Below are 12,238 nucleotides of genomic sequence, written 5' to 3'. Positions count from 1 at the left end.
GCAAAGAGGGAAAGCTTCATTTTTCTTTTTTTAAAAAGCTGAACACTGTCATGATGGAAGGAAAATATTGCATGAAGCTCCCACAGCCCAAGGCAAATCAGCCTATCTAAGGTGTTTTTTGAAAAACGTTGGCATGCATTTGGTTAGAGGCAAGTTTCTTTGAATGCCGCAAAACAACAGGCTCCACAAGGAATATAGTCAGTAATGCCCTCTGTGTGAACGCGTCGATTAGAAGTGTAGGACACTGTGAAATACTAATACTAATAATGACCTTTCAGGCAGTATGTCTACATCAGCAACACAAAAATATTCAGCACAGATTTTAAAAAACAAACAGTTAAAATCACAATCAACAGTATTCAATATAGGGACAAAAGCAAAGTGCTTGTGCAGAGGAGACAGAGCTCAGCAAAAGGTCTGGGTGAAAATATATGTTTTTTAATCTGTGCTGAAAATGAGGGTCAACAATGATCACATTTGAAGGGGGAAGGAGCTCCACAAATGGGGGGAAAGGCATTCCACCCATTAAGTGGGTCATAAGCCACATAAGGCTTTGTATGTAACGTTGAATTTGGCCCAACAGCATATACTACACAGCAGAAGTGGTTTTTTTGTCTTTACACTTGAGAAACCCATATGCCAGAATATAACCCATAAGCCAGTTTTCTTCACAAGTGTGAAGCTGGTTTATGTCCTACTTCCCCCAGTTATTAATACATGTGTTGATAACAGCATGATTTTAGCGGGTGAACAGGGATTTGAGTGCCTATTTTAGTCTGGGCCCATGTAGTGATCTGGGTTTTCACTTCCCAGTGCATGCATTCAGAAGGAAAAACAGGCATTTGCAGATTGACAGAAGGATTGATGAACAAAGTTAGTTCTCAAATAGCCCCTCTATCTGGCATATAAGAATATGAAATATTATTAGTCCACCCGTCTACACATTTCTACATCAATAGCCTAGAGGAAAAAGAACCAACTTTCTTCCATTTACATAAACTTCCCCTTTTGGAGACCATTTTCATTTGCCAAGAGCAACTAGATTACAAATCTAAGGTGAACATTAAAAAGGACATTATTATTTTTTTTAATGAAAAGTGTTTATTAAACACGTGCGTATTTACAATATTGAACATCCTGACATACCCAAATCTTATATTACACAAACATAAATCTGAAAAGGTTTAACAAAGTCAACACAAAACACACTGAATTGTATGCCAAATAATGTTTTTAAATAATCCATATAATAAAACACAAGAGGAAATAATGTTGCACGCACACAAAACGTTTGCAACAGAAGGTAGCTTGCCTTGACAAGCTACGGTTGCTGTACTGAAATCCACTTAAGCTATTAAGCACAAGTACAAAGGAATAAATATTTGGAAATGAGCTTTTTGGACCTGATTCCACAGACATAAATTGTGCACAATTGATTTTTACTCCACTGATTCCACTGCAGCTCTGACATACATTGGAGCTCTATGCAGACAGGGTCTCTCCCATTTTCTTCCAACTTTCAGGAATGTTAGATTTAGTCAGGTGCACAGATAATCTATAATAAATAGGACAGTCTGCTTGCATGGAGTTTGGGATTGTGGCCCTTGACTAATCCGAGCATTAAATCCCATTGAAATCAATGGGATTAAAGTGCTTGCAACAGGGCTAGATTTTAAGACCCCTCCGTTGCAAGAATTAATTCCCACTGATTAATTTTTCCTATTTCTCATTGCTTTACAGTGCTGAGTAACAGATGCCTTGAGAAATATTGCCAGTCATACATTCCTAGGCAAATAACTAAGCTCAAAGCCCTTATATTCAGTAGATTTGCAGTTAAGTGCTTTGGGGGATCAGAAATAATGTCCATTATAGAAAAAGTCCACAAACAACTGCAAGAACCATCTATTCTTAATTACCTAATAATAATAATAATAATAATAATAAAATAAGCCACATGATATGCATCAAGACAATTTTACAATGAAGACTATATTAAATATTTTACATGGCTTGGAATACAGTGTTGTAGCTGCCAGCGTGTAATACATTTTAATAAGATACAATTCTTGCCCAGTGGATGAAAACTTTGTGTGGTAAAGTCTTGCATGAGCATATGTATACCGAAGGTATACTTCAGATAAAGAAACCCAGAGCAATTTGTTTCACTCTAAGAGCCAATTAGTACAGTGACTTACTAGCCTGAAACTCCATGGCTCTAAAACTGGTTCCCAAATCAGATTATGCAAAGGAGAAAAGAAGATCAGCTGGAGTGTGTAGCCAACACCAAATTTAGCTGCCTGGGTCACGTGCAACATGATCTGAGAGGCAAACACAATTGAAAGTGCCATCACAAACAGCACTTAGCTGCTAGGTATTTTGTGCTCATTTTGTATGTACAGAATAGTCCAGATTCAAATACTATTACTGTACTGTATGCATGCATGTGCCTGATATTTTTGATATTTTCTTATCTGTCTGAATGTGATGGCATTGTATTGTATGTTTCAACAGTGATAAGAAGCTAATCAAATCCTATCTGTATTGTGGCATAACCCAAAGCTTTTTGCACATGGACTATTGCACTGCAACAGTATTTTCTAATCAGCCTGCTCCATTTTAGAGAATGGCCCCACACTGTGGCTTTTAGGATTGGCTCCAGAGTTTCTTTAAGGACTTTTCAGTTTCTTTAAGGACTTTTGTTTGACTCTGAAAGTCATGCTAGACTAGAGGATAACAAACTAATAAGCTTTTTTTGAGGGGTCGGGAATTGTGAATTATGACTCTTGTGTGTTACCTGGAGAACTGCAAAGAACGTATGTGAATTTTCCATGACAAACAACAGTATATATATAAAAAATCATTTTAAGTTATATGTTGATTCAGAACAAAGTACTTCTTTAAACATTTAATAAAAAAGCAAACACCTTACAACATCCCCTGGATCGTTTATATATTCAAATGAAATCGACAAACATTACAAACCCTTAAATATTCCAAGTAGCTGGATATCAGACATCTTCAGCAATCGTAGTGTCAAAAACCCGATAGCAAATTTGCTGCTCTCTTCCATCCGTGACATAGTAGGATTTGATAAAACAGTCCAGCCATGGCAGGTCGTCTACAATCAAAAGCAAATGACTGGTTTTAATGGGCATTTTCTGTATTCAAGAATTGTGACCAAAAAAACAAAAGTTGTATAGACCTCGAAACATTAAGCATAAATCAGAATCACAGCAGTGGGACAGAAACAGTGGCACATACAATGTGGCTATAATCACAAGGGTATTCATGTAGCGTAGAAGGGAACAGCACCACAGACTGCAATGTCTTAACCAAGACACTACAGTCCACCTTGGAAGTTGCACGGAATCCATTCCGGAAGTTCATTTGACTTCCAAAACGCTTGGAAACCAATGTGTGGCTTCTGATTGGCTGCAGGAAGCTCCTGCAGCCAATCAGAAGCCATGTCGGACGTTCGGGTTCCAAAGAACGTTCGCAAGCTGGAACACTCACTTCCGGGTTTGCAGCGTTCAGGAGCCAAAATGTTGAACTCACAAGGCGTTCGGGATCCAAGGTATGACTGTATACATATTTAAGATGCCAAAGAAAGCACTTATCCTACTTCATGTGAAGAAAAAAACTTGGTTAGGTGAGTCATGAAAAATTCAGCTGGGCTTCTGTTTGAAGCACTCTGCATCGAAAAAATGTCCCTTATACATGAACTGCTGCCAAGTGAAATCAATGTTCCTGTGTTTGCTAGCATGGCAGATATTACTTTTCTCATTTCTCCCCCCCCCCCCCAAATTTGGCATAAAATCAATAAAGTGTCATGGTTGTTGCTGAGTCTATCAGATATTTGCACTATGCGCAGTTAAATTCTGAAGGCCAGAATGTATTTCTCAAGTTCTATTAGGGAGGAAAAAAATCTCAAAACAATCCACAATATTCGCATACAATGAAACTGGGTTCAGTAATACACAGGCACAAGAAGCTAGCATTTGTCATCAACAAACACAAACAGTTTTAATTCAGAAGTATATACAGGCAGTCACATTCTCGTACGGGAAAAGGCAACTTTAAATTACTCTGGCAACCAATTGGACTAAATGTGGCTGGCAAATGTACAGAGGTCCTTAAGGCTTTATAGATAGTTTCATGAGGTTTCAGCATATATAAGAGAACAGAAGGGCCACTGAAGTATACCATCTGTGACTTCATTTGAAGACACCTTTCAGTGCTGCTAAAATGCCAGGTTGCTTTTTAAGGATACAGTTCAAACGTACCATGCTGCACAGAATAGTTATCCTTTGTACCAAATTCTCTTTTTGGACTATTGCAGCCAATGGAGAAATTATACATCTATATCTTTAAAAAGAACAGAGCTACAAACCAGTGTAGTTTTGTGGTACAGCAGGAAAAGATGTAATTTAATTCTCTTTCCTACAGAGTGTAAAAATTAAAAAGATAAACTTATGTAGATTTTAATCATGCTTCCAAATTTATGATAAGTATCTCACCTAGATTTGTGCCTGAAGGGCAAAGTTTTTTCATGATCCTTTCTATGTTCTCTTGAAAAATATTATTGGTCAGGACTTCAGAAGCTGGAATTTGGAAGAAATCTTTCTGGAGAACAGGAAAAATGATGCAGATATAATTAAATTAGTCAATAGATATTTGGCAAAGAAATGAAAATTACATGTAACAAAAACATGTTTCACACTTCATGTTTTTAACACAATGCAAATAAAGAAAAACAGAAGGGAGTAGCATTGTTTATTCACAGAAGCAGTCTAATATCTAAATCTGTTTTTAACGTTCTGGTATAACAAGAAGGAGCACATTTTAAAAAACATCTTCACTTTATTCCAATTCATAAGTGAATCTAAATTCACCCTCTCAAAGGAATTCATGCCAGCCTTAGCTTTATTAAAATTCATAGCTAAAATAGAAATAATCTACCACATTTGTACAGGCTAGATCTTAATAAAACATGAATGTATGTCTCAAGTGTATGTTGAGCAATTTCTACCACCAATATGCCGTTAACTCACAGAATACTCTGTAGTCTCATCTACTACACTATAAACCCGCGTATCAACACTTAGTTAAAAATAACAGAAATTACAGGTGCCAATTAGTAATATTTGGTATGAGTAGATGTAATCACATCATCTCTGCTTTATAGCTTCTATGTAATTGAAGAGTTCAGATTCTACATATTTTCAGAAGTTATACTGCTGTACCTTGCTGCAACACTTCAGCATATAAAGAACTGGTAAGTTAAAGAGAAATGAAAACATTTCCCCCTATAATTTTCATGTCCATCTATATGTAATAACCTTACTTTTGCATTTTTGTTCAAGCATGTCAGACTGACAAGTTTTTACATGCTTCCCACATTCCTCTTTGAGGGGGTTGACTGCCATTCTATCATTTTTTTATAGAACAAGAACATTTTTTCATCTTGTTTCTGATTTGGCTTTGCTTAAATTCTAACTAGGTAAAGGTTAAGGGACCCCTGACCATTAGGTCCAGTTGCGAACGACTCTGGGGTTGTGGCGCTCATCTCGCTTTATTGGCCGAGGGAGCCGGCATACAGCTTCCGGGTCATGTAGCCAGCATGACTAAGCCGCTTCTGGCAAACCAGAGCAGCACATGGAAACGCCATTTACCTTCCCGCTGGAGTGGTACCTATTTCTCTACTTGAACTTTGACGTGCTTTCGAACAGCTAGGTTGGAAGGAGCAGGGACTGAGCAACAGGAGCTCACCTCGTCATGGGGATTCAAACCACCGACCTTCTGATCAGCAAGTCCTAGGCTCTAACTAGTGATGGGCAAACTTTCCCAAGTAGAAAGGGGCCACAAATTAGTATTTCTCCCCCACCCCCAAGAATTATAAATCTAGCCCAACACCCTGTTTTCTCATAGTAGCCAACCAAATGCTTGTAGGTTTACTGAGCATTTACTGAGGACACTCTCTCCTCTCCTGTGGCTTCTAGCAGCTGATATTCAGAACGATATACTGCCTATGACCACGGAGGCAGAACACAGAAACCATGGCTAGTAGCCATCAATAGCCCTTTCCCCCATGAATTTGTCTAATTTCTCTTTTAAAGCCATCCAAGTCTTTTAAAGGCCACCACTGCATCCCATGGCAGCTTCCCCAAGTACTTTTTTAAAGTTACTCTTTCTAGCCCTTTCCTTCAGCTGGAAAGGAAGGGAGGAGAGAGAAACTAAGACAGAGAAAGAGAAAGGGAAGAAGAGTTTGGACTTGATATCCCGCCTTTCACTCCCTTTTAAGGAGTCTTAAAGCGGCTAACATTCTCCTTTCCCTTCCTCCCCCACAACAAACACTCTGTGAGGTGAGTGGGGCTGAGAGACTTCAGAGAAGTGTGACTGGCCCAAGGTCACCCAGCAGCTGCATGTGGAGGAGCGGAGACGCGAACCCGGTTCCCCAGATTACGAGTCTACCGCTCTTAACCACTACACCACACTGGCGTAGGGGAATGAGACCAGGATACAAAAGGAATCAAGTACAGTGTGTGTCGCACTGTAGTTCCAGAATGGTGGCATATCATAGCACCAGAGAGAGACACTGGGGGGAACTAAAATGGCATATGCTCCAAAATGTTTCAAATCGTGGGAAAGAAAAGTTAGCAGTCTTCCAGTGTCAAGAAGAACAATTGCTCAATTGCTTGTGTCCAGTATTTAGCGTTGGGGTCAGGCCCTCTCAATGTTGGGCCTGATACGTCTGTTGCTGCTGCTGTATTTAATCTAAAAATCAAGGTTTGAAAGTGGCTATTTTCATCCAATTTCACATGAGCTTAACTAAAGCATTTTAAAACTAGATCATAGTTCTTACTGCTTCTACTGCAACTCTGCCCTCTCTCCATGTCGCTTGAGAGAACAGCCATATGCAAGCACACACTTATATTCAAACTGAACATTTTCAGAGTACAATGCTTTGGTCTCTTACGCAATCCATGAGATACACATTCAGGGTTCCTGTTCCATCGTCCAGCTTAAACTTCATCACAAAGACATATTCAAGGGGCACAAGTCCTAAAGCTAAGCAGGAGGAAAATAAGAAGTTGTGTTTAGAGATTACTCAACACAAGAGAGGAATAAAAAGCTAAAAATATATTATCGGTGAGATACAGACAACATCAACACCACTGTCATCCACTGATTTATTACTGCTGTAGAGGATTTCAGTGTGAATGAACGGCTCCCAACTAAACTGCTCCCTCTATTGAAGTGAATTGCGCAGTCATGTGCACACAAGCTATCTATACTGCACCTTCGTAACATAGTAACACGGCTGTGGAAGATGCTCAATAGCATTTACATACACAATTGCATCCAGTGAAAATTTTAATTCCATGTAGGCTTTATAAGCTATTTCCCAATAGCCAGTAGACATCTTGGCAGTGTCATTGTGGATTCATTTTGTTCTGCCCAGTTCCATTCCTAAGGAAATCTGAAAGGGAAAGCGCTACTGATTCTTTGGTAGAAGAATGGTCCCCTGCAGAGAACTGCTCTGCTACGTATCCCATTAAAATAACCCACCAATTTATTTTGTATAGCTTAAATACAGAGTCCAATGAAGATATGAACAGCCACTGAATTAAGTTTTCTGGTTCCATGTTAGTGTTTTAACACACAATTCTGGTTTCATTTTTGTCGCTGTTGTTGCTTAGGTAGATTACAGTGGGGTGGGAGAACAGAAAGCTGCTGGTTGTGTTTCGCCATTATGTCTTCTGCTAGGACAAGATTCATACAAGTGAATATAGTGCAGGCATGGGGCAAGACAGAGCAATTGAGCTCCTCTTGCCTGCTCAAATGCAGATCTTTTGAAAGGTGACTGCTATGCAACAGAGAAACCAGGATTTGTTCTTATTTACATAAATCAGCATCAAGGTCATTTCTCGAGAACAAAAGCCACCCTAAATGGAACTTGTGATAATTTGTGAATAATTACATAAATCAACTATCAAAATCAGCTTCCCCTGCATTTATTCCTTGTGATGAAGCTAATCATGCTTTATTTTACTTCCAGAAATTTGCAAATTCACATAACACACTTTCATGGGGGCGGAGCTCTATGCACAGAGACCGCAGCACGAAATGCTGTGTTTGGAACCTAACCATTCCTGGAAGTCCCTTACAAAATAATAATAATAATGCTTACACACCATTGCACTCTGCTATGGGGCTAACAGAAAAGCCCTATTACTTAATTCAGATCAAATGATTCTGCAGGATCTTTCTTGGAAGAGTGCGTATAATAATAGCACTGGACTCTGTAGAACTTAAAAGCTACCTATTTTATTTCCTATGCATCAGGTGTCAGACTAATACGTATCAGATTGAGATTCAGCTAGGGACGTTCCTGCTCTTTTCCAGGAAAGCTCCGTATGCTAAACTCAAATTGCCTCTTGCAGGCATAGAATTGTAGAGTTGGAAGGGACCATGAGGATCATCTCTTCTGTTCCAACCCTCTGAAAGGCAGGAATCTCTTGCCCAATGTAGGGCTCAAACATAGGACCCTAACATTAAGAGTCTCATGCTCTACCAACTCAGCCATTTATTACATCTCAATGATGCCCTTATTTAAACAACAAGAAGAGGCCTGTTCACAAAGGGGGGCGGGCTTTGAGCACTGCCTAATGTGCTGCTTTGAGTACCCTGAGTCAATCTAATTTGAGATTAATGTCAGAGACACTTTATTCAACTTAATATAGCTTTGCTCTCCTATGTGAACAAGGCACAAATGATGAGAGAAGCATCTTCAAAACAACAATTATTTTGGAATGAACAGCAAGTCTTCCTCTTTCTCCCGGACTCAATAACTTTTTAAATCTTCAGATTTATGCAGCTTTCTCCTTACTCGGACATTACTGGGTGGTTTTATTTACACTCAGGACTTCTGAATAAAAATACTTCTGAATAAAAAATATGGATAATAGCATAATCTAACCTTGTGCTATGGTAGTGGGCTCCCACAATGGATCTTTCTGTGCAGCAAGGGGACTCAAGCTTGCTATCGCCTTCGGATTTGAACAGTGTTTGCACCTAATGTTTGAAACAAAACAATAGCATTAACTGTTCTGTATATTTAGCTTTTCTCAAAACTTGTCAGAAGAACATTTTCCTGCTGTTTTATAGACAGATATTTTATATGGCCTAGAAAAGCAGTAAACTTTAATGCCTTTTATAAGATACTGTCAACAAAAATAAATTACTTGGTCAGTTGAACTGAAGAATGTCAGGCAAATTGATACATTGCTAAGCATATATTTTCTAAACACTGCTCTTTGTTGTTTAATGACACAAAACTGCTTCACATGATATAAGTAATAAATCTGGTATGGTACAATATGCTAAAACACGACTGAATTAATAATTTAACCACGCCCTAACAAGTAAATAATTTTATTCTTTAGTACGTTGGCAATGTTAAAAAAAGAACTTAGAACATGTTTATAGCCATAAAAATCATCAACATAAAAATGATGTTTGTATGTCTTTAAAAAGAGAGCTGCAACCAAACTATTTTTCCAGGTAAGAAAAGTATGCAAATACTTGTATAGCATGCTTAAAAAGACATCCTTTAACTTTTGATGACTGCAGAAAATAAACCAAGTGTTGTTAGTGTAGAGAAAGTGAATGTTATTGTCCAATATAATTGGGTCTAAGTCAAGACGAATTAAGACCGTGATTTCAGTTTCATTAGTTCCACTGACTTCTTCCCTTGTAGCAAGGAAGAATTTCTTCCCTCAAGAAATTGGCTCCATTGTTACCGTTTCTAATGTCTGACCAAATTCTACCCTCCTGTAACTGAAACCCATTACGTAGATCTAACCCTCTGAGGTAGCAGCAGCAAGCAAGACATGGCGCCATATATTTCAAGTATTTCAAGTCTTTCCATATATTTCAAGTATTTGAACAGTGCTATATGTCCATCCATTGTCTTCTCTTCTGGAAGTTAAATATATCCAGTTCCCACAACCTTTTCCTCATAGGACTTGCTTTCCATATGGATTTCACTGTCATCCTGAACTTCTTCTTCAAATGGTTTTGCCCAGAGGTGGACACAATATTACAGATAAGGCACAACTAATGCAATATTACCTTTTGTGGCTTAGAAATGCCTCCATAAAAAGGCCTTTACCATCTTTGCAGGTTTTGTTGCCACGGATTAAATCCTGCCCCAGTGATCTAGTGGCACGTGGGACATCTGAGAGTATTGGTAACGCATGCACAACTCTAGTGTATGAAACAACTTCCCGATCTAATTCAAAGGAGGCAGAAGTTGTGCACTTTGCACAGTTAAGATTGCTACCCTGCCCATAGCACAGATGTAAAAATAATACCAGTGTGTAAATTTGGACCCAGCTAGGAACTTAGCATCCTGTCTTCTTCAATTTTATTATCTGCTATAAGGACAGATAAAGTAACTAATTCTCCAAAGGTCTAACAACCGATCAAAGATTTTGGCATCAGAACTGGAGTTAAGAAGCTAGATTTAATATTGGTGTGTGTGTGTGTGTGTGTGTGTGTGTGTGTGTGTGTGTGTTTTAGATTTACCCATAGTGTGGAATATTCCCTTGCCAAAGAAATGGAGCTGAAAGATCCAGCAACTCAAGATCGTCTTCCATGGCTCTTACGGGTATAATTCCTTTAAATTTTTTTGAGAGCTTCAAGATTTCCTTCAGTGTGCCTCCTATAAATAAACAGAAATAACTATATTTAGGTTACTTTAATATTCTGATAACACATTAAATAACAGCAGTGAGCCAAGTTATCAAATTTATCCCTGACCATCCTTGTGTATATAATGTGTGTACATATATATTTGGATCCCAAGAGAGACAGACAATCATACAATTCTAGAATCGGAAGGGACCTTAAGGATCATCTAGTCTAATCTGCTGCAATGCAGGAATATGCACCGTACGGGGATTGAACCTGTAACCTTGGCTTTATCAGCACCATGCTCTAACCAACTGAGCTATCCAGCTAATAAGCAGGCAGGTGGGCAAAGTCCACCTGAAAGTCTGTTCCAGCTGGACAAAGGATTCCAGGAGCCAGAAGGAGCCAGGTTAAGATGACCCCAGGACCTGCTCCTGCTGGTCTGTACCCCACTACCAGCACCAGGGCTCCTACCACCAACTACTCTGTAGAAAGGATCCTGAAAAAAAAATCAAAATCGTCTTCTTAAACTACAATTCTATTGCCTCGGCCCAGTATACCTGAAAGAGCGTCTCCACCCCCATTGTTCTGCCCGGACGCTGAGGTCCAGCGCCGAGGACCTTCTGGCGGTTCCCTCACTGTGAGAAGCCATGTTACAGGGAACCAGGCAGAGGGCCTTCTCGGTAGTGGCACCCGCCCTGTGGAACGCCCTCCCACCAGATGTCAAAGAGATAAACAACTACCTGACATTCAGAAGACATCTGAAGGCAGCCCTGTTCAGGGAGGTTTTTAATGTGTGACATCTTAGTGTATTTTTTGTCTTTGCGGAAGCCGCCCAGAGTGGCTGGGGAAACCCAGCCAGATGGGCGGGGTACAAATAATATATTATTATTATCATTATTATTATTAGAATAACCAGGAATCTGTTCTCACAGTGGGTGGCAAAATGCCTATGGGAAGTCCGCAAATAGGACCCGAGTGCAACAGCGGTTTCCAGCAACTGGTGTTCAGACAGCGGAAGTAGAACACAGTCGTATTACTTGTAAGCCACCTTAGGACGATTGGTATCCTGAAGGCGGTATAGAAATAACTGAAATAAATGTGCTCTACACCATGCATGAAATGCAAGCTTAAAAATATAAGATACACAAACGTCCGATACGGTTCATTAGGATTTCATAAAGTGGCAAACGTGATGAAATGTATTTCATGGAAGATACCAGTGGACGGTATGTTGCAAATTCAAGACTCGGCAGCCGAGGACCAATTAATTAATCCAGCTGAACCAAGAGAGACATACCGTATTTTTCCGTGTATAAGACTAGGTTTTCCCCCTAATGTCGAAAATTAGGGGGCGCCTTATACATGGATACATCCCCCCCTTTTTTAAAAATCTGAGTCCCCCCCCAAATAGGGGACGGGCGTCTTATACATGGGGGCATCTTATAGACAGAAAAATATGGTACTTCTTATGTCTATCTTCCAGCATAGGTCAATTTGCTTAGTCCAGTTGTGAGGAAAGCCGATAAGAGTTGTTGATTTC

The 12,238-nt window shown here is 39.4% G+C and overlaps 1 protein-coding gene across 3 annotated transcripts in view; it reads right to left on the bottom strand.

The window, feature by feature from the left end:
* Positions 1-1,213: 1,213 nt before the first annotated feature.
* POT1 (protection of telomeres 1) overlaps positions 1,214-12,238 on the bottom strand; it is a 60,709-nt gene continuing 49,684 nt past the window's right edge. For 2 of the 3 annotated variants that reach the window (XM_077935830.1, XM_077935831.1), the window contains 5 exons: positions 10,591-10,726; positions 8,981-9,075; positions 6,977-7,068; positions 4,518-4,623; positions 1,214-3,118 (listed from right to left, as the gene is read on the bottom strand). In XM_077935830.1, the coding sequence (XP_077791956.1) occupies positions 3,009-3,118; positions 4,518-4,623; positions 6,977-7,068; positions 8,981-9,075; positions 10,591-10,726 (539 nt within the window). In that variant the 3' untranslated portion in view covers positions 1,214-3,008. The remainder of the gene's footprint in view (positions 3,119-4,517; positions 4,624-6,976; positions 7,069-8,980; positions 9,076-10,590; positions 10,727-12,238) is intronic. The other variant, XR_013394564.1, reaches the window with a different exon arrangement.

The sequence above is a fragment of the Podarcis muralis genome, chromosome 10 (genome assembly GCF_964188315.1).
Source record: "Podarcis muralis chromosome 10, rPodMur119.hap1.1, whole genome shotgun sequence".
In the NCBI taxonomy this organism is placed as follows: Eukaryota; Metazoa; Chordata; class Lepidosauria; order Squamata; family Lacertidae; genus Podarcis; species Podarcis muralis.
The sequence above is the reverse complement of the archived record's forward strand: the minus strand, read 5'-3'. Positions and strand labels throughout refer to the sequence as shown.